This window comes from Protopterus annectens, chromosome 4.part0, assembly GCF_019279795.1.
Source record: "Protopterus annectens isolate FY-2018-M chromosome 4.part0, PAN1.0, whole genome shotgun sequence".
NCBI classification, from domain to species: Eukaryota; Metazoa; Chordata; order Ceratodontiformes; family Protopteridae; genus Protopterus; species Protopterus annectens.
The window spans coordinates 1,462,385,945-1,462,408,375 of record NC_056733.1 but is presented as its reverse complement, the minus strand read 5'-3'; the positions used below and the strand labels follow the sequence as shown (position 1 = coordinate 1,462,408,375).

Sequence of the window (22,431 nt, the reverse complement as noted above, 5' to 3'; positions counted from 1 at the left end):
AAGAGGCTAACAATTTATCAGATCCAGCTTCATACTGGGCCATTTCAATATTAAATCACAATTATAACGTGTCTATATCTGTAATGGCTAAATGAATGGCAAAAGTGACCCCAAAATTGATACATCTGGATCAGTTGTGGAGGTGTCCTCTTTCCCCTTTGTTACTTGCATTATATTTAGAACCACTGGCAAAGAAAACAAGGGATGCAGAAATTCAATGATATAATTGGCATGGTAATCAAGAAAAGCTGTCTCTATTTGCAGATGATGTTAGTTTATACCTGACAAAAGCAGAAAGAGACATTAGTGCTGTGGAACACAGACAGTTTCAGATCTTTTTGGGATACAAAATTAATGAAGCTAAAACAATGGCAACAGTGGTAAATCATGTACTCGCACACAAATTAGTTCAGTAATATCTTTACTTATGGGGACATGATAAAATGAAGTATTTAGGGGGTATGGATTAAAAACGGTTCCGATGTGGCAGCTAAGAACATGTGGGAAGACACCAAACAAAAGATAATACAAAAACTGAGAAAATGGAAGCTTTGTTATATGGATATGGATAGAAAGATACAAGCAGTCAAAATGTTTTTAGTCCTTTTAGTCTTATACGCATATCAGGCACACTGTTATTAACCAGAGGAGAAGTTGTGGATAGCAATTAATAAAGAGTTGAAGGACTTTATCTGGGTGGGGAAGATGGCAAAAGTCAAGTGAGATGAGCCAATTCTTCCAGCAGAACAGGGCAGATTGGGATTACCCAATTTGAAGGGGTATTTCAGAGCTACACAATTAAGGCTCCTGTACATAGCACAAGCAGAAAAGTACAATTCAAAGTGGAAAGGGATGATGTTTAAAGGGGCGGGGGGGCTCACAAAACAAGGAGAGACTGGGATTTTGGATGCATGCCTTTAAGGAGAACAATAATCATGCAGATTATTAAATTCATAAAACAGCAGATCTTCTAAGAACTAAGCCAGCACAGGAATGAAGAAAGGAGATTCTGTCAATAGGGATGACTGTAATTAGGGATGCAGACAACAGGCAAGAGGGGGGCGGAAATATACTGGAGAAAACTGGCAAAGGAACCACGGTACTGGGAGCAGATAACTACAGAGGGAAAGGTAATAGAAGGGAAAGATGCCAAGAACTTTTTTGGACTGCAGGCTAAAGACTGCCTTCCATATCAAGGATTTAAATCAGTATAGGCAAAGAAAAAGAAATGAAGGGAGGTTCCTAAACGAAAGACCAACACTGGTAGCGCTTTTAGTAGAATCTAGAACAGAAGTTGCCATTAAGAAAGGAATAATTAGTAAAGCATATAAAACATTCTATGATAACTAGAAGAATCAATCAGAGGAGATTAGGATGGACTGGGAAGAGAGATTAGATAAGCAATTCACAAAGAAACAATGGGGGGATATATGTATGTCTCCCAAATATGCAACAAAATCCAGAATATTTTGGATCTTTGCCTGGTAGTGCTTACATAGGTATTTTCCAAGCAGACTTCAAAGAATTTTTCCTCAGGTAGACAGCAAATGTTGGAGGTCTGATGGGACAGAAAGAGGTAAATGGGAACATATTTTCTGGGAGTGTAAAGAGTTGGCAGACTTTAAAGATTCCCTGCAGACTGCTCTGTCGGAGATGCTGGGTGAGCAGGTTGGAGTGACTGGGGACATTTTTTGAGCTAACAAAGTAAGAGCTTGCAGAGTCGAATTATGATGGCTGCCAAAAAAGAATTTAGTAGAAAAAGGAAATCAAAGTCTAAACCAACTTTACTAGAAGTAGTGACGATAGTAGAGTTAAAACGACTGAAACTGGGATCTTTAGAAAAGGGTAGAGCAAATTACATAGAAAAATGGGAACTGTAGGATCATTACATGCAGAGAAGGAACGAGGTTTGAAAGAAGGCAGGATTTGAATAAAGATGTAACGGATGACTAACAATGACTGGATATTTTAAAAGTGATGTATAATGTTTGCAGCTACAGTTGTGTCAGCACGGTTTGGAATGTATAATGTTTGCAAATGAGATTGTGTCACTGTGGTTTATTGTCATTTATATAAATGTAACATGGCCTTCCATACATGATAATTTAATACAGATTTTTTTTTTTTTTTTTTAAACAAGAGTACAATGCTATCCAGGCACATCACACAGAAAGGCCTTTGCGGTTCACAACTAAAAAGATTACTGGTCTAAAAATCCTTGGCTGCCAAGACAGGCTTGAAGCCCTTTCCCTATAATTGGTCGCATTTGGACTCTTATGTGGACTTTAAATTCTGCATTCTGTGCCAAGAAGAACCAGACCTTCCTTGATCTCTTGCATCTCTACTAGGTAAAAGACTTCACAAACACTGAAACTAAGGATATGAATCTCCATGAAAATATACACAAAACATCCTGGAGAAAGAGATTTATTACTTAAATTTACCCCATCAATGGAATAAACATGTTAAACAGAGTAAGAGCCTTACATTCTTCAAAATGAACCCTGACGACAATGGGCATCTTGCAAATTTGTTCCCAGTCTTACCTGCTTTGTCCTTAGAAGCAGAAGATGCATCAACAGAGTACCAAGTAAGGTGAAAAAGGCCTCATAACTGATTTGCCTTGTAACTCCTATAATTCTACATCCATCACAACATTTACACTTTCGTGCCAAACATCACACTTGCAATTTACAGTCTTATACACACAAACTGCTCCCTATACCCTCACAAGGCCTGGGTACTAGCAAAGCTACATTATTACTACCCACCTCTGATGGTGTCATAAATGCAGAAGTCATAGGCATGGAACCCAGGCAGAAAAATCAAAATCTCTCTATAACCAATACCGTCAGGTCTCTGTGGGATTGATGGGCTTTCTAAGACCTTGCATCTCCTGCCAACTTGTTCCTTAATCTTCTTAGGCTTATCCATTGTATGTTTTTTTTTTCTTTCTGAGGGGGCATTTTCTGGTAAACTTAAAACGTCCTCTCTTAGCGTGGTAGACATCTGGTCCAAGGCCACTAGCTTTTTGCACTGGAAGAAAGACTTGACATTTGCAGGCCTTATATGCAGCAATTTCCTGTTACATACCATTCAGCACTCAAAACTGGGCATGGGGGGGTTTGATGAAACAGACTCTTGCTGCTGTGAAGTTTGTTCTCTGTGGTAGGGCACAGTACTGCTCTAAATGCTATGAGCCACTTCTGCTGTTGTCTCTTGTATGCATTAATTACTTCAAGCGACATTATTTTTACATACAATTGCATCCGCTACAGACAAGATATCTGTGAACTTTTCATAACAATGTTTTCAGCCATGTCCTTATATGTGGTTTGATCTTTCATCTTGGATCCCTGGAGATGCCGTGGTTCTCACCAAGGCAGAAAGATGCTGCTAATGGAAATCTGCAGACACGTTTTTTAGTCATTCTCATGGATATCAGAGACCGCTGAACAAGGCAATCCAAATGCAACAATCACAAATACTTGGACAAACAGTCAAATCTCAAGAAAGTAATTATAACAGAAGTGAAAGTGTACATAGCATTCTGTGGTCACCTGGAATCGATAAGCAGACTGAATAATGACGGACTCTTGCGGCAAAAAAATGAAGATGGCATGGGGTACATTCTACTTTTAGCTATACTGAATGTCTCAGGTTTGGGGAAGAGACCATCTTTGCACCAGAAGTATGAAATCTTTGGAAGTCAATGCAGAATATGGATGCACAGGCTAATCTCCACAGATAAGCCATTATATATTGCAGCAGTTGATCCCTGCAATAAACATTATCTTTGTTCTGTGTCTCAAATTGTCTTCATTAGGAAAAAAAGAAATTTGGGAAATTCTTTGAAACAGCATTTTATGAATATTGTTTTTATAAATTATCCGCATGTGAAAACTAAAATAATACATTTGCCTTAGGCACTTCAAGTGACATCTTCTTGGTGCTCATTACAATACACAGAGCACTGTTTGTTTTTGCCAAGGCAATATTCACAACTTCTGAAAGGCTTACTTTCCTCTTGCAGACCCTAACACCCAACACCACTTTATGCTAGCATAGGAGATTATGAAGCATTACCCAGTAATGACAGAAAATCCAGTGGTACTTAAAAGACTACCCTATAAAAAAAACAACTATAAACAATTAAATAAAAGGAGATCTAAACTACATGGCCAGAAAGAAAAAAAAATCACAAATTAAACAAAAATAAACAAAAATTTGTGCTTGAGCAAAAAAGCATTTAAAGCATTTTCTGTAGGTTTGTTAATTCACCAGATGCGGCCTGTCCTTCATGTTCTTATAAAGCTACAGCGGTTTCTACCTACTTAAAATAACAATTTAGAGAGAGAGAACCAATGTGTACCTTTGGACGGACACCCAAAAAACCACTGCAGTTGGGAGATCCACACTGGCAGACTGTCCTCCCATTGCCCAAGCATTCCAGGTTGTAGTTAAAAGTCAGCTCAGTCCCTGCAAGAAAGATTTAGACACGTTTAAGCAGATATTTATGTATTAAGTTTGGAAAACAGCAAGAGAACATGCATTGTAAATGATTTAGAAACATCTCTGCAACTGTGTTTTACAGGTCACAAACAATTGGGTATAAAAGTTTTATGCATCTATAAGTGCAGCAGGAAGTACCTTTACTTTCGAAGGGAGAATAGATGCAAGATACTTTCCATTACATGGAGGAGAGATCATGAGTTGAAAGTTACAGTTGAAAACAATTCAGACCCTATGGAATACCTTGTAGGTAAACTGCAACGTCCACAAACTGCTATACAGTTTGGATGTTACCACGACTTTAGTAGCATGCCATACACAGTCATGCAACTCTAACAGATGTCTAGAATGGAATGCCAGCTCTACAAAATCTGCTTGAGAAAAACAAAACATTCTGTCAGGGACTTTTTTGCTAGATCCATTTGCATTTAAATTTGGATCATTCATTCTTGTTTTCATGTAAACTCTCTTTTGGTTTTAATTTATGACCATCTACCTGTAATTATTTAATGTTACTGAACGTGTGTCAGTTCTAGGTATGACTGACTTGAAACAATTTTGCGCTCGATAGTGATGTATGCTGAGCTGCCCAAGTTTATTGATGGTGACATTCTATGGCTCTCTTACTTTTATTACTTGCTTGCAGACTATGTCATCTTTTCAAAAAATTCTTGTTGGCAGAAACTGGTTTGCTTACTGGACTGTAATCTCTGATGTTGTCCTATGATAATATTACAATATATTTTTGATATCTTAGATGGACAGTGGTGTATTGTGTACTTCAGTTCATGAGAATATGTCAATTTTTCTCATGGTACTACCTATGTGAACTGGCTCATATTCTGTATTGGGATATTTGATCTCTTACTTAATGGCTGCTATAACTATGCCTTATGTCATAACCTTATATGAATTTGAGCAATCTTAATATAACCAAGATCATTTAAATTGTTTGTAGATGGTTCACAGTACAAATGTCAATCACTGCTCTTTCAATTCTACCTTATAATGACTATTTTTTGAACCACATTTTAAGTTTTACATTCTTTGCTGCATGTTAATCCATCTATTTACGATTTGTTTTCTCAAGATTTTTTTAAATTACTTTCACTTTACGGTCATGGCTGAAAATGAACCCTTATGGCCCTGTCTGCTTACCTAAACTAAATAAATAAAAGTAAAAAATGAGAATGAATGGTCTCCAAAACATCTGCTAAAAAGTACATGCCTGCCATGTATTCCTAAGGGAAAGTGAGGTAAAAACGAGTAATATCAGCATAGTGATAATACATCAATTCACTCTTAAGAGGTTCTCCAAGGGAAAGTAAACTGCGAAAAATACTAAAAATGCTACTTAAAGGAATGTATCCAGGAGAGGAAAAGTGCAGTTGTGTACACTTACCAAAAATGTAGATGTAGAGTGTATTCACTGTTGCAGTCATCACATTTTGGTTATCCCTGCCAGGGTAGCCAGCGGCTGGCCTGAATACCAGAGACTTAGTATTTCTGTGTTGGTTGCTGTAGCTTGAGGACTGACATCAGGTTGTCAGTGGTATAAAAGAAGGCAGCTGACGCCATTACATCAGTTTTTCTTGCCCAAACCTGTCAGGAACCCCCCCAAAGTATGAGGCCAGGTTCTGGTGGAAGAAACCCACCAGTGGAAAATAAATACCAATATGTCCATTGTAAGGAAAGGAGAAGAAAAAGGAAGAGAGGTAACAAAAATAAAAAGGGGGAAAGAGGGAGGGAAACCAGGACTGAAAAGTACAGTTTTGTACCTACCATAAATGTAGATGTTCGAGTGCTAATACAGCTGCAGTAATCACAGATGGGTTCTCTGCCGTCAGGCGGGTCCTCGGTCGGCCGAATTCCAAAGTCTTGGTCTGGTGTCAGTTGACGTCAGTGCGACAGGGGTATATAAGACACAGCCGACGCCATATTCTTCAGTCTTTTCTTGCCCCAGATGTCAGGTGCCCCCAGAAGGAAGGCAATACATAAACTATATATATATATATATATATATATATATATATATATATATATATATATATATATTCAAGCAATGCAATGTAATCAAAAAACAGTAGTTGCAAGCAAATACATCATAGAAGGATAACCCCAAATTAGGTTGCAAGAGAAGGTGTTAGCCACTAGTCCTTTACCAAGAGGGAAGGAGGAGGAAACCTGTACTGCAGCTGTATTAGCACTCGAACATTTACATTTATGGTAGGTACAAAACTGTACTATGTTCATCGTGCATACAGCTGCAGTAATCACAGATGGGTAGAATCCCAAAGCTACGCACAGGATGGTAGGCACTAGGTGGAACTGGGATGAGCCAGAATGCCCTGCAACACTGCAGTGGCAAAGCCTGCTCTGGTTTTGGAATATAAAGGCAGATGGTAGTGTTTTGTGAAAGTATGTACAGAACTCTAAGTGGCTGCCTCCAAAATATCTTTGGTAGGAACTCCTCTGAGGAAGGCTGTAGAGGTAGCTGTGGCCCTGATGGAGTGTGATCTGATGCCTGTAGGGACAGATTTTCCATGATAGGAGTAACAAAACCATATGCAGTGGCCTATCCATTTTGAAATTGTCTGTTTGGTAACTGGCTTTCCTTGAGCTCCTACAGCATAAGACACAAAAAGTTGTTCTGATTTTCTGAAAGGCTTTGTTCTGTCCAAATAGTAACGTAGCTGTCTATGGATGTCTAAGGAGTGTAGCAGCCTTTCCCCTTTGTTTTGAGGATTAGGGTAAAAGGTAGGTAAGTGTATGGCTTGATTTAAAGCTACCCTGGATACTACTTTAGGCATAAATGATGGATTGGTTCGAAGGGAAACCCTGTCCTGATGGAAGATGAGAAAGGGCTGCACAGCCATGAGGGCTTGTAGTTCCGAAACCCTACGAGCTGAGGTTATGGCCAGAAGGAAAGCTGTTTTCCAGGACAAATATTGCAAATCTGTTGTGGCAGCTGGTTCAAAAGGAGGCAATGTTAATTTTTCTAAAATGTAATTAAGATCCCAGGCTGGCACAGGTTGCTTCCTTGGTGGTCTTATATTTTTTGCCCCTCTGAGGAACTGTCTTAAGAGAGGGTGAGAGAATAAGGGTGGATCCATGTTGAATTCTGCAGAAATGGCTGAGGCGTGGATTTTTATGGAGGAAAATGAAAGTCCACTGTTCAGCAACTCAGCTAGATACTGTAGTACCTGAGGCAAATTCAGTTTTCTAGGGTCCTGGCCTTTTTTCTCATTCCAAGAGCAAAACCGTTTCCATTTTGCGGAGTAAGCCTTTCTAGTAGATGGCCTTCTGGCCTCCAAAATGATGTCCTGCACCTCTTTGGGGAGTAGTGTCTGATGAGGTGTTAAGGTCTGGTCGTGGTCTGGGCCTAAACAAGGTATGCAGAGGGAATGGAAATCCTTATGCGGTATTTGCTTCCCACAAGAAATACAATTGTTAACTTTTTCTGACATCGGTCTGAGGCAAGAAAAATTTCCCCAACGGGGTACTTAGCTTTAATGAAGACTTCGGTTTCCAATTTTTCAGAATTCAGGAGCTGGCCGACCGGCACTTGCGAACTGCTTCTGCTTCGGGCACCGCACGGCAAAAAAGACTGAAGAATATGGCATTGGCTGTGTCTTATATACCCCTGTCGCACTGACATCAGGGAAGAGAGCGACGACAACCGACGCCAGACCAAGACTTTGGAATTCGGCCGACCGAGGACCCGCCTGACGGCAGAGAACCCATCTGTGATTACTGCAGCTGTATGCACGATGAACATCAATGAATACACACAAACATCTACATTTATGGTAAGTGTACACAATTGTACTATGTTCTTCGTGTTTCACTGTTGTAGTCATCACATGTGGGTAGATTCCCAAAGTGGAGGAAATGGGTGGAGGCAGTCAAGGAAGCTAGGGGCTATCTAGGATGCCCTGCAAGACTGCAGAGGCAAACCCTGCCCTGGATTTGGAGAAGAGAGGCAGGTGGTAATGCTAGGTAAAAGTGTGAACAGATGTCCAAGTGGCGGCCTCCAGGATGTCCCTGGTGGGGACCCCTCTGAGGAAAGCTGCAGAAGTGGAGGCTGCTCTGGTGGAGAGCTGACCCCTTTGGGGGGAGGCTCGCCATGCTGTTTGTAGCAGAAATGGATGCAGTGTGCTATCCATTTGGAAATGGTTTGCTTGGATATGGCTTTGCCTTCTGCCCATGAAGCAAAGCTAATCAGTAACTGATCAGACTTTCTGAAGGGTTTAGCCCTGTCCAGATAGTATCTGAGCTGTCTGTGCACATCTAGAGAGTGCAGAATCCTTTCCTCCTTGAGGTTAGGAAAGAAGGTGGGCAAATTAATGGATTGGTTGAGAGCCACAATAGACACCACCTTGGGTATGAAGGATGGATTAGTTCTGAGGGATACTCTGTCTGCATGGAAGATGGCGAAGGGTTCCACAGCCATGAGTGCTTGCAGGCTGAAGTGATGGCCAGGAGGAAGGCTGTCTTCCAGGAGAGAAATTTTAGCTCAGCAGAAAAAGCTGGTTCGAAAGGAAGCAGGGTGAGATTTTCCAGGACAAAGTTAAGGTCCCATGCTGGTGTTGGTGCCCTTCTGGGAGCCCTCAAGTTGCTAGCCCCTCTGAGAAACTGTTTAATCAGAGGGTGTGACAAAAGTGGCTGCTCAGTGGGAAAATGAGTAGAAATAGTAGAAGCATGAATTTTTTAGTGGAGAAAGATGGACAACTGTGTAGCAGGTCAGCTAAGTAATCCAGGATGAGAGGGATGGGGGGGCTGTGCCGTACTGGCAACCTTAGCCTGGATCCAGGTGCAGAACCTTTTCCATTTATCTGCACAAGACTTTCTGGTGCTAGGGCATCTGGCCTCTCAGATAACATCCAGAACCTGTTTACTGAGGATGGCAGATTAGTCAGGGAATAAGCCAAGCTGCCAAACTGAGTGTCTACAATTGGGGGTGCATGAATTCCCCTTCCATAAGGGTTAGGAGGTTTGGAATCTGAGGAAGATTCCACGGAGGCGGCAGGGATAGGCTGCGCAGCAAGGGGTACTAGTGCTCTCTGGGCCAGTCTGGAGCTATGAGAATGGTCCTTGGTTTTTCCTCCCTTACATTGAGCAGTACCCTGGGGATGAGAGATAGGGGAGGGAAGGCATGGACAGAGAGGTTTACCCAGGGGAAGGACAGAGCATCCACTTTCCAAGCCATGCAGTGATGCTCCCTGGTGCAGAATTTGCTGAGCTGATGGTTGGTGTCAGAGGCAAATAGGTCGACCTCCGGGGTTCCCCATTTCAGAGTTATTAGGAAGAAGGTACTTCTGTTGAGCTGCCACTTGTATGGGTCCAAAAGGTTTTGGCTTAATTGGTCTGCCAGGGAGTTGAGAGAGCCTGGTAGGTATTGTGCTAACAGGTGTGAAGAGGCTGTGAGCCAAAGGGTCATGGCCAGCCTGCACAGCGGGTAGAAGAGAGTCCCTTCCTGCTTGATGTACCACATCAAAGTGGTGTTGTCTGTTTTGATCAGGAGAACCCCTGGAGAGAGAAGGGGTTTGAAAGCTATAAAGGCCTGCTGAACAGCCATCATCTTTTTTGAATGATGTGCAGGGGTATTTGCTATGGGCTCCATTGACCTTGTATGGACCTGCTGTCCAGGTGTGCACCCCAAGCGTAGTCTGAGACGTCTGTGGTGAGGGTCTGAGCATCATGGTGTGGGGAGAAGGGCAGTCCCTTGTTGTGGGAGTAGGCTGTTGCCCACCAAAGAAATTCCTTCCTCAGGCAATAAATAATAGGTAGAAGAGTTTCCAGATCTTGAGAGTGTTGACAACAAAGGCTCTTTAGGTAACACTGAAGTTTCCTCATATACAGTCTGGCATATGGAATGAGGAGTATGCAAAATGCCATGAACCCCAGGGCTTGCAGGATTATCCTTGCAGAAAGCTGGGCCTGGTGGCCAACTGAGAGAAGTAAGCTGACATTAAAATTTGTTTCTCTGGTGTAAGGCATGCCATCTGGGATGCTGTGTCCAGACTTGCGCCCAGGAAGATTATCCTTTGGGTGGGTATCTGTTTGGATTTCTTTTCGTTGACTGTGTACCCTAGGGAGGTTAGTAAGTTCTTTACAAAGGCCAGGTCTTTGAGCAGCTTTTCCTGGCTGTCTGCCTGAATAAGGCAGTTGTCTAAGTAGGGGTAAATTTGAATATTTCTTTGTCTGCAAAAGGCAAAGGCCGGAGCCAGATATTTGGTGAAAACTCTGGGAGCAGTAGATAAGCCAAAGGGAAGTGCAGAGAACTGAAAGTGTTGAGATCCTGCCCTGAAACGGAGATATTTCCTGCACAATTCTCTGATAGGAATATGGAGGTAGGCCTCTTTTAGATCTAGGAAGGCTAGCCAATCATCCTTGGAGAGCATGGGTAGCAGCTGCTGGAGGGTGAGCATTTTGAATTTTGGGATCACCAGGAAGGTGTTTTGAATGGATAGCTCGAGAATTGAGTACCAGGTGCCCTCTTTCCTGGGCACCAGAAAAAATCTGAACTAGGAACCTTGGCCTATCTGTTCTGCAGGAATGTGCTCTACTGCCCTCAAAGAAAGCAAGGAAAGGAGCTTTGAGCCTCTGCCCACTGGTTTAGAGGTAGATCTGGGAACCCTTTCAGGGTTGGAAGGGTGTGGAAGGAAAATCTGTATCCCTGACACACTATGTTGAGAATCTAGTGGTTGTTGGTAATGGTGGCCCAGGTGCGTGTGTGAAAGGAGAGTTTTCCTCCTAGGGGTAAGTGAAGGTGGGCAGAGGGAAGGGGTGGGGGTGGTGAGTCATTGAGAGTTCTTACCATAAGGGGGTGGCTTAGAATTCCCTGGTTTTGAAGTGGAGGTAGTCACAGGCAGTTCTAAGTCTTGAACCCAGGACCCTGTACACTACAATCGGAGAACATACCACTGCACCATCTGAGCTGCTTAGATCTCTGCATTCCCTGTGGCTGCTGTCTGGGGGGGGTCTGGTGCCCCAGGGCCTGGGCTGGACTGGCTTAGTGGGAGCAGGAAAAGACCACTGCTTGGCACGACAATGCTTGCTGAACCTGGGTGGCTGGACCTGTAAGAAATCCTTAACTGTCTGCATAGATTTTGCTTTTTCTTCCATCTTTTTTAAAGACCTCTTCTGCCTTAGTGCCAAATAAGTTGTCTTTGTGCAAGGGGGCATCCAACAATTTAGATTTGACATGGTCTGGCAGATGCTGTTCCTTAAGCCATGCATGCCTTGACAGATCCCATGACTGCTGCCCTGCAAGAAGCTTCTAGGGTGTCAAAAAGTACAGTTTTGTACCTACCATAAATGTAGATGTTAGAGTATAAACACTGCTGCAGTCATTACACTTGGGTTATCCTGCCATCAGGCGGTCCCGCAGTCGGCCAGAGTTCCAAACTCTTGGTCCGGCGTCGATTGCTGTTCCCTCCTCCTAGACTTCAGTGCGTCAGGGTTATATAAGATGCAGCCGACACCATTTTCTTCAGTTTTTCTTGCCCCAGATGTCAGTTGGCCCCAAATAGGTAGGCAATTCAAATTGCTAGTAAATATGCAAAAGAAAAGCAAACAACCATTTTTAGTTACCAACAAATACTCCCCATAGGTAATAAAGGGTAGATGACCTAGGTAAGTACCAGAAAGAAAGAGGGGAAGGAGGGAGGGTAACCTGGACTGCAGCAGTGTTTACACTCGAACATCTACATTTATGGTAGGTACAAAACTGTACTATGTTCATCATGTTACACTGCTGCAGTCATTACACTTGGGTGGAATCCCAAAGCTGAGGTAGGGAGGCTGGAACTATAAGGCATTAGGGGTGGCTATAAGGCCCTGCAGTACAGCAGTGGTGAAGCCAGCTCTGGATTTGGAGTATAAAGGCAAATGGTAATGTTTGGTGAAGGTATGCACAGAACTCCATGTTGCTGCTTCCAAAATATCCTTGGTAGGTACTCCTCTGAGGTAGGCAGTTGAAGTGGCTGTTGCCCTGGTGGAGTGAGATCTAATGCTGCTAGGTACAGGTTTCCCATGGTGGGTATAGCAGAAATGTATACAGTGTCCTATCCATTTTGAAATAGTCTGCTTTGAAATGGCTTTTCCCTGTGCTCCTGCAGCGTATGCTACCAATAATTGCTCAGATTTTCTGAAAGCTTTGGTTTTGTCCAAGTAGAAGCGTAACTGTCTGTGAATGTTCAAAGAATGTAGAAGTCTCTCCCCTTTGTTCTGTGGTTTTGGATAAAAAGTTGGCAAGTGAACAGTTTGGTTTAGAGCCACACTTGATACCACCCTTTGGCATAAACGTAGGGTTAGTTCTTAAAGACACCCTGTCCTGGTGGAAGATGAGGAAAGATTCCACTGCCATTAGTGCCTGTAATTCTGAAACTCTTTGTGCTGATGTTATTGCCAGTAGCAGAGCAGTTTTCCAAGAGATGGATTTTAATTCTGCTGTGTTAGCTGGCTCAAAAGGAGGTAAAGTTAATTTTTCCAAAACAAAGTTGAGGTCCCAAGTTGGTGTAGGTGCTCTATGGGGCGGTCTTATGTTTTTAGCCCCTCTGAGGCACTGTTTGAGCAAAGAATTAGAAAAAATTGGTGGATCCGTGTTGTAATGAGCAGAAATAGCTGAGGCGTGGATCTTGATGGATGAAAAAGAGAGGCCCTTGTCCAGCATCTCAGTTAAGTATTGAAGTATGAGGAATTTTTGGGACAAGAGGGTCAAGGCTGTCTGCTTGGTTCCTCCAGGCACAGAATCTCTTCCATTTATCCGAGTATGCTTTCCTGGTGCTAGGCCTTCTGGCCTCCAGAATGACATCCATAACAGCTTTGGAGACAGGCATTGCTTGCTTGACTAAGGAATTTTCCATGCAGCTAGATTTAATGTCTTTAGCTGGCTGTGAAGTATCTGATTGTTGTGCTGTGTCAGCAACTGTGGGATTTGAGGCAAAATCCAAGGCGGTTCTTTAAGATTGGGTACCAGTGCTGGCGTGGCCAGTCTGGTGCAACCAGGATAATTTTTGGCTCTTCCTGCCTGGCTTTTATGAGTACCTTTGGAAGGAGAGGTGAAGGAGGGAAAGGGTATACTTGTAGTTGTTTCCAGCTGAATGAGAGGGCATCCACTTTCCATGCTTGTGGATGGTAGCTCCTTGTGCAGAATTTCTGTAATTGGCAGTTCTTTGGGGAAGCAAACAGATCTATGTCCGGGCTCCACCATTTTTGTGTTATCATTCTGAATATTTTGGGTTCAGTTCCCATTCGTGTGGGTCCATAATGTTTCTGCTTAGGTTGTCTGCCCTTTTTCTCTCCTGGCAGGAATTGTGCTTGCAGATGAACATGGTAGTTTAGAGCTGTGTTCCACAAGGTCATGGCTTGTCTACAGAGGGAGTAGGAGTGTGTGCCCCCTTGCTTGTTTATGTACCACATTAACTGCGGTGTTGTCTGTCTTTAGTAGTAAATGCCCTGGATGCAGCAGGTCCTTGAAAGCTATAATAGCATTTTGTACAGCTAGCATCTCTTTTTGATTGATGTGGAGATGTCTTTGCTCTGTGGGCCACTCGCCCTGGATACATTTTCCTGCCATGTGTGCTCCCCAGGCGTAATCCGATGCATCTGTTGTCAGTGTCTGCCTGGCTGTGGGTTGAGTGAAATGCTGTCCCTTGTTGAGGTGACAAGCTTGTGCCCACCATCAAAACTCCTGTTGTAGGCAAGGAATTAGTGGTATAACTGTTTCCAAACTTTGACAGTGTTGAGACCATACGCTCTTTAGGTACCATTGTAGTTTCCTCATATGCAGTCTGGCATATGGAATTAGTAGTATGCAAGATGCCATGTAGCCCAAGGCCTACAGAATTTTTCTTGCAGGGAGTTGGGTCTTTACTGCCATTAAATGAAAATATTGAGTCAGTTGTCCTTGCTTGTATGACGTGAGATAAGCCATCTGGGCCGTTGTGTTCAAGCTGGCACCCAGGAATATTATCTGTTGGGAGGGCACTAGTTTTGATTTCTTTTCGTTTACTGTGTACCCCAGGCAACTTAACTTTTTTACGTATGCCAGATGCTTTAGTAGAATGTCCTTGCTCTCTGCTTGAATCAGGCAGTCGTCCAGGTATGGATAAATTTGAATTCCTTTTAGCCTGCAAAATGCAATTACTGGTGCCAGGCACTTTGTGAAGACCCTGGGCGCAGTAGATAAGCCAAAGGGCAGTGCAGAGAACTGATAGTGCATTGAACCAGCTAGAAATCTGAGGTATCTTCTGCAGTTTTGTCTGATAGGGACATGCAGGTATGCCTCTGAGGTCCAAAGTCACGAGCCAAGCTTTTTTGCCCAGCATGGGAAGAAGCTGCTGTAGTGTCAACATCTTGAATTTCGGAACATCCAGGTAAGTGTTTAGTGAAGAAAGGTCCAGAATGGGTCTCCAGGCTTTGTCCTTTCTGGGAACCAGAAAGAGTCTCGAGTAAAATCCTTGTCCTTGTTCCTGTGGTGGTACTATTTGAATAGCTCTCATGTCCATTAGTGCTGTAATTTGTTTTTGAGCCTCTGCCCATTGATTTGGTGGCAGATATGGCATTCCTTTTAGCCTTGACAGAGTGTGAAAGTGGAACCTGTAACATTGAGATACAGTGTTGAGAACCCATTTGTCTTTGGTGATGCAATGCCAGTTGTGATAGAAAAGTGCCAGTTTTCCTCCTAAGGGGGCTGCCAAGAGAGAGCTGTTTGGCAGCTGCAGTGGAAAGTCATTGAGGCTGCTTTTTATAAGGTTGAGGCCTGTCTTCCCCTTCTTTCTGGCCTGGTGTACTCCATTGTCGAGGCCTGTAAGGGCCTTGTGTCTGACCTCTACCTCTTGGACATCTGTATCTGTCCCTTTGAGGTCTATCTGTGACTGGAAAGGACCAATTCTTTGTTGGCCAATTTCTGCTACAACGAGGAGGCTGAACTTGTAAGAAATCGTTCACCGTTTGCATAGATTTTGCCTTATCCTCCATATTCTTTAATACTTCCTCTGCCTTAACTCCAAACAGCACATCCCGCTGCAAAGGTGCATCCAATAATTTGATCTTAACATGATCTGGTAACGTATGTTCTTTTAACCAAGCATGCCTTCTAATGACAGAGCCTGTAACTGCTGCTCTACAGGAGGCCTGTAAGGAATCAAACCCACATTGCAAAGTATGTTTTCCCACTTGTTCAGCTGCATGCAATAAATCCTGCATTTCTTTAAGGTTAGAAGGATCTGAATCTGAAGCATTTTTTGTTTCTACGGAGACATCAAAAATTGCTGATATTTTAGCATGTGAAACTGGCAATTCAAGGCTCGCATTGCTAAAGATGCAGACGTATATACCTTCTTTCCCCATCTGTCTAATGCTCTGGAATCTCTGTCAGAGGGAACTGGGTTTTTTGCTGATGAGGCCTTAATCCCTTTGGGTCCCTGAGAAACAGTTTCAGGGTCAGCAACAGAGCTTTTTTACAGAAATTTGTGAGAGTCAGGGACTCTAATATCTATCAGGTTTAACTGGGGCTGGGGGTAACGAGTCACGGTTTAAAATGGATTCAGTGTACACATCATCCACAATTATCTAAAACTGGTGGGATAGCAAGGGGTCTGTGTTGAGGCAATAAAAGGAAGTCTCTGAGCCTTTTCTTGGATTCTGAGTAATCCTGGCCTTTCCAATGGAAATGTTCCCTCATGGTATGTAAGGTCTCCCCAAAGGAGTAATCCTCAGGCGGAGAGGCTGATGGAATTGATTCCTCAGCATCAGAATCCTCATAAGGGGGTAAAGAATATCCTAGGTCAGAGGAAGAGTCTGAGGAAATGGACACCTGGTCAGAAGATTCATAGTCTGCATCCTGTCTGGGCCTTTTATCAGGAGGTGGATGGGACCCCCTGATCAAGGTGATTAGGTCCTTGGCCATTTTTAGCATTTGTTTCTTAGGCATGGAAGCCTGTCCTGGAGAGAGTTGCGTCTGTTTCTTTGCTTTTAAGGGGTACTTAGACTTAGCAGAGGGTTTAATGGTTAACTGGGTAGGTCTGAAAACACCCTCTGTAGCTGTGGTTTGCTCAGCTACTTCGGTTCCCTCTGTAGGGTTAGGATCGGAAAGCCGAAAACCTAGTGCGTCCGAAGGCCCAGCCAGCTCCACGTGGGAGTTGGAGGCGGTCTGTGGTAGCGGTCATCAGGGGCTGCATAGGCGCCTCGCTGAAAACCGGAGAACCGGCGACCGGCCTAGAAGAAGCCTCGTCTTCAGTTTTGGGCCTTGGATGCCTGTCCTTGTCCTTGCGCTTTTTATGCATTGCAGTCGTCGGAATTTCCAACGGCATGGTGTAATTGCATTTTCTGCCAAAATAATGGGCAAAATCAAACCGATGTTTAATAGTGCGCTTGTGTGCACAAAACCGACAACCAGTGACGTCGTGGTCAGGGCCTAGGCATGGAATACAATAGGAGTGAAAATCCTTATGAGGTATTTGCTTCCCACAAGAAATACAGTTATTAACTTTTACTGACATAGGTCTGAGGCAAGAAAGTTTCTCCAACGGGGTACTTAGCTTTTTTAGAATACTTTGGTTCCGGATTCGGAATGAAAATCTCAGGAGTCGGCCAACCGGCACTTGCGAACTGCTTCTGCTTCCGGCACCGCACGGCAAGAAAGACTGAAGAAAATGGCGTCGGCTGCATCTTATATACCCCTGTCGCACTGACGTCAGGGAGGAGGTGATAGCAACCGACGCCGGACCAAGACTTTGGAACTCTGGCCGACTGCGGGCCCGCCTGATGGCAGGATAACCCAAGTGTAATGACTGCAGCAGTGTAACATGAACATCCACAGTGCAAGGTGTTTAGTTACTTGAGTTGCAGAATGCATCAATTCTTGTAACTCTTTAGATTCTGCACAAGCAGGAAAGGAAGACATTTTATGTTTGAGAAGTTCCAGGGTATGTTGCTGAAATTTTAGCATATGGAACTGACAATTTAGTGCCCTGATAGAAAGAGTAGCTGAGGTGTATACTTTTTTACTCCATTTGTCAAGTGCTCGGGAATCCTTATCTGAGGAGGTGGGATTCTTAGCAGAGGTTGCTTTAATCCCTTTAGGCCATTGAGAAATTACCTCAGGGTGAGGAGTAGGATTTTTAAAAAGAAATTTATGTGAGTCGGGACTCTACAGTACCCGTCTGATTTGCTGGGTGCAGGAGGGAGGGTGTCAGGAGTCGAGCTGGATTCCAGGAAAACATCCTCCACAGCATCCATGACTGGGGGGATGGACAAGGGTCTGTGCTGCGGAAGATCTAAGAATTCCCTGAGTCTCTTTTTAGACTGACGGTAGTCTTGACTCTCCCCCATTGGAAATGCTCCCTTAAGGCATGAAGTGTTTCCCCAAAGGAAAAATCCTCTGGAGGAGAGACGGAAGGGACGGAGTCCTCTACATCAGAATTCTCATAAGTAGAGAGGGGTTGCATGTCTTCATATTCAGATGCATCAGAGTCATCTGACTCTTGTTCAGACAAAACTACAGGGGACAGATCTCTTCCTTTTGGAGGGGGTAGCTTGGCTTCCCCTGATCAGCATGATAAGATCTTCTGCCATTTTAAGCATTTGAGACTGAGACAAGGAAGCAGGTGCCTGAGATTGGGTCGTTGGTTTCTTGGTTATGGTTCGTACCCTGGGCCTAGATAAACTCTGTCGTTTTCGAAAGAATGGTAGTAATGAAAAAAGATGTCAGTTTGTGTTGAGAATCGGTAGTGCAAAGGACTTCCTTGGAAGCCCTGGTGCCTACTTAGTGGTTCCAGACCCATCCAAGGTAGAGACGACCACAGGATCCTTAGTTGAAGAATTTTGTGGCATACTGGACTCCGAAAAGGTCTCGGTAATGATCTGTGAATCCACAGAAGCGGGCATCAGGGGGTGTGAAAGTGCCTCACTGAAGACCAGAGAACTGGCGACTAGCTTAACGGAAGCATCATCAGTAGATTTGGTCCTGTGCGGTCCGTCTCCATCTTTATGTTTTTTCGGAAGATCTGCTGATGGATGGCTTACCGAAGCCATATCGGAACTCGAGGACTGGAAGTGGAAATATTTAGCTACAATAAGGGCCCGATGATGGACAGTTCTGGTATTGAACAAAGCACAGAAGCAACAATGGGGGACGTCGTGGTCTGGGCCTAAACATGTGACACAGTAAGAAAGGAAGTCCGGTGTCGTACTTGCTTTCCACAGGCGAGACAATTATTAACTTTTTCTGACATCAGTTAGTGCAAGAAAAAAGGATCTCCAATGGGGTACTTAGCTTTAGAAGACTTCAACTTCAATTCGGTAGACGAAATTCAGGTAGCGGCCGACTGGCACTCGTGCGAACTGCTTCTGCTTTGGGCTCCATTGCAAGAAAGACTGATGTAATGGTGTTGACTGCCTTACTTCATACTACTGTTGACCTGACGTCAGTCCTGAAGCGACAGCAACTGACGCAGAAATATTAAGCCTCTGGTATTCGGGCCGGCCAAGGACTACCCTAGCAGGGATAGCCCAAATGTGATGAGTGCAACAGTGAAACATGAAGAAAATACAGTTGTGTACACTTAACATAAATATAGATGTTTGAGTGTATTCACTGCTGCAGTCAGCACACTTAGGTTATCTGTCTGCAGGTAGCCTTCAGTCTGCCCGAATACCAGAGTCTTGGGATTTCTGTGTCGGATGCTGTCGCCTCTTCCACATCATCAGGGGTATAAAACATGCAACCGATGCCATTACATCAGTTTTTCTTGCCCCACATGTCAGGAGCCCCCAAAATAGGAAGCAATTACATGGTGTGGAAAATCTCCAGTAAAAAGTAAATACTACTGTCATAAGATATGGCCAAAAAAGAGGATAGGTAGAAAGTACAGAAAAGTCAGGGGGCAGGAGGGAGGGTAACCAGGATGCAAGTGTGAATACACTAACATCTACATTTATGTTAAGTGTACACAACTGTACTATGTTCTTCATGTTTCACTGTTGCAGTCACCACACTTGGGTTGATTCCTAAAGCTGAGGAAGGGTGGAGGCAGTCAAGAAGTATTAGGGCTTACTAGCAAGCCTTGCAAGACTGCTGTAGCAAATCCAGCTCTGGCTTTAGAAAAGATAGGCAAGTGGTAATGCTTGGTGAAGGTGTGTACAGGACTCCAGGTTGCAGCTTCCAGGATGTCCCCGATAGGGATTCCCCTGAAAAATGCTGTAGAGGTTGAGATAGCCCTAGTGGAATGGGTTCCGATTCCCTGTGGGGTAGGTTTTCCATGGTGTCTGTAGCCAAAATGGATGCAGTGTGCTATCCATTTGGAGATGGTTTGCTTTGAAATGGCCTTGCCCTCTGCCCCTGTAGCAAAGCTGACTAACAGCTAGTCAGATTTTCTGAAAGATTTAGTCCTGTCAAGATGGAACCTAAGTTGCCTGTGCACATCCAATGAGTGCAGGATCCTTTCCCATTTATTCTGAGGATTAGGGAAAAGGTTGGTAAATGGATGGATTGGTTTAAAGCCACACTGGATACCACCCTGGGCATAAATGATGGGTTAGTCCTGAGAGAAACCCTGTCCACAAAGATAATGAAGGGTTTCACAGCCATAAGGGCCTGCAACTCAGACACAATTCTTGCTGAAGTGATAGCTAGAAGTAAGGCTGCTTTCCAAGAGAGGAATTTTAACTCTGCTGTAGCAGCAGGCTCAAACAGGGGAAGCGTGAGCTTCTTTAGTACAAAGTTAAGGTCCCAGGCTGGAGTGGGAGCTCTCCTTGGGGGTCTTAGATTGTTAGCTCCTCTCAAGAAATGTTTGACCAAAGGGTGAGAGAACAGGGGTGGCTCAGTATTGTAATGAGCTGAGATGGCGGAGGCATGAATCTTAATAGAAGAGAAGGACAGGCCTTTGTGGAGCAGTTCTGCTAGACCATCTAGGATTTGAGGAAAGGTGGGCACGGTTGTGTCCTTTTCCTGAGATTGGCTCCAAGAACAGTATCTTTTCCACTTTTCTGAACAGGATTTCCTAGTACTAGGCCTCTTGGCCTCAAGGATGACATCCAGCACATGTTTGCTGAGGGTTGCGGGTGATGTACTCATGGAAAGAGCCAGGCTGCTAGGTTCAGGGTTTCCAGCTGAGGGTGCAAAATCTGGCCCTCCTGCTGGGACAGCAGGGAAGGGTTCTGATGCACATGCCAGGGTGGCACTGCTGTCAGACTGTGTAAAAGTGGGTACCAGTGCTGGCGTGGCTAGTCTGGTGCAATCAGGATTGTCCTTGGCCTGTCCGGTTTGATCTTGAGTAGTACTTTTGAGAGGAGGGGCAGAAGGGGAAAGGCATAGATTGAGAGGTTTTCCCATGTAAATGATAGGGAATCCACTTTCCATGCTTGGCTGTGGGGAGTTCTGGTGCAAAATTTGCTCAATTGATGGTTTTGGGGGGAAGCAAAGAGGTCCACCTCTGGTGTCCCCCACCTGTGGATTAGAAGCTTGAATGAGTTGGGTTCCAGTTTCCACTCGTGTGGGTCCATTAGATTTCTGCTCATGTCGTCTGCCAGTGAATTTTGTTTGCCTGGCAGGAATTGAGTTTGCAAGTGCACTTGATTGCTCAAGGCTGTGTTCCACAGAGCCATGGCTACCCTGCAGAGTGGGTAGGAATGAGTTCCCCCCTGCTTGTTTATGTACCACATAACTGTGGTGTTGTCTTGTTTTTTTTTTTCAAGAGTTGTCCTGGAAGGATAAGGTATTTGAAGGTTGTCAGTGCATTCTGTACAGCTACCATTTCTTTTTGATTGATATGCAGGTGCATTTGTCTTGGGCTCCATTTGCCTTGAATGCATTTTCCTGCCATGTGAGCCCACCATGCATAGTCTGATGCGTCTGTTGTCATGGTTTGGGCGGCGGGAGGTTGAGTGAAAGGTTGTTCCTCATTGTGGTAGCAGGCCTCTGCCCACCAAAGGAACTCTGTCCTTAGGCAAGGAATGATATGAATCACTGTTTCCAGGTCCTGAGAATGTTGGCACCAGAAACTTAAGTACCACTGAAGTTTCCTCATATGCAGTCTTGCATATGGAATTAGTAGAATGCATGACGCCATGAACCCTAGGGCTTGCAGTATTTTTCTTGCAGATAGCTGGGTTTGGTTGGCCAGTAGTTTTATCAAATAAACCTGTTTTCCTGGAGTGAGGAATGCCATCTGGGAAGTTGTGTTCAAGCTTGCTCCCTGGAAAACAATTTTTTGGCTGGGTACCAGATGTGATTTCTTTTCATTGATGGTATACCTCAGGGAAGTTGGCAGTATACATCAGAGAAGTTAGCAGTCTCTTTTCAAAAGTCAGGTGCTGAAGTAGCAATTCCTGACTGTTCGCCTGAATCAGGCAATTGTCGAAGTATGGATAAATTTGAATTTTTCTCTGCCTGCAGCATGCAATGGCTGGAGCCACGCACTTTGTGAATACCGTGGGCGCAGTGGATAAGCCAAACAGACGTGCAGAGAACTGACAGTGCATAGAGCCTGCCCTGAAACGTAGATATTTCCTGCAAGATTCCCTTATGGGGATGTGCAGATAAGCTTCCTTTCAGTCTAGAGTGACCAGCCAGGGGTCCTTGGCTAGCACAGGAAGCATCTGTTGCAGAGTAAGCATTTTGAATTTGGTACCACCAGGAAGGTGTTGAGAATTGACAGATCCACGATAGGGCGCCAAGGGTCTTCATTTCCGGGCACTAAAAAGAGTCTGGGTAGAAACCCTGTCCCATTTGCTCTGTTGGAACAGGTTGAATAGCCCTGATACTGAGAAGAGAAAGGACTTGCTTTTGAGCCTCTGCCCACTGGTTTGGGGGGAGGTTTGGCAATTTGCTTGGGGTTGGCAGTGAGTGGAAGTAAAATCTGTATCCATGGGATACAATGTTTAAGACCCATCTGTCCTGGGTAATGTACT

General features: G+C 44.1%; 1 protein-coding gene across 6 annotated transcripts in view; it reads right to left on the bottom strand.

The window, feature by feature from the left end:
* Nucleotides 1-22,431, bottom strand: part of NSD1 (nuclear receptor binding SET domain protein 1) — a 1,335,896-nt gene that overhangs the window by 245,493 nt on the left and 1,067,972 nt on the right. For all 6 annotated transcript variants that reach the window (XM_044069301.1, XM_044069302.1, XM_044069304.1 and 3 more), the window contains one exon: nucleotides 4,373-4,479. In XM_044069301.1, coding sequence (XP_043925236.1) covers nucleotides 4,373-4,479 — 107 coding nt within the window. The remainder of the gene's footprint in view (nucleotides 1-4,372; nucleotides 4,480-22,431) is intronic.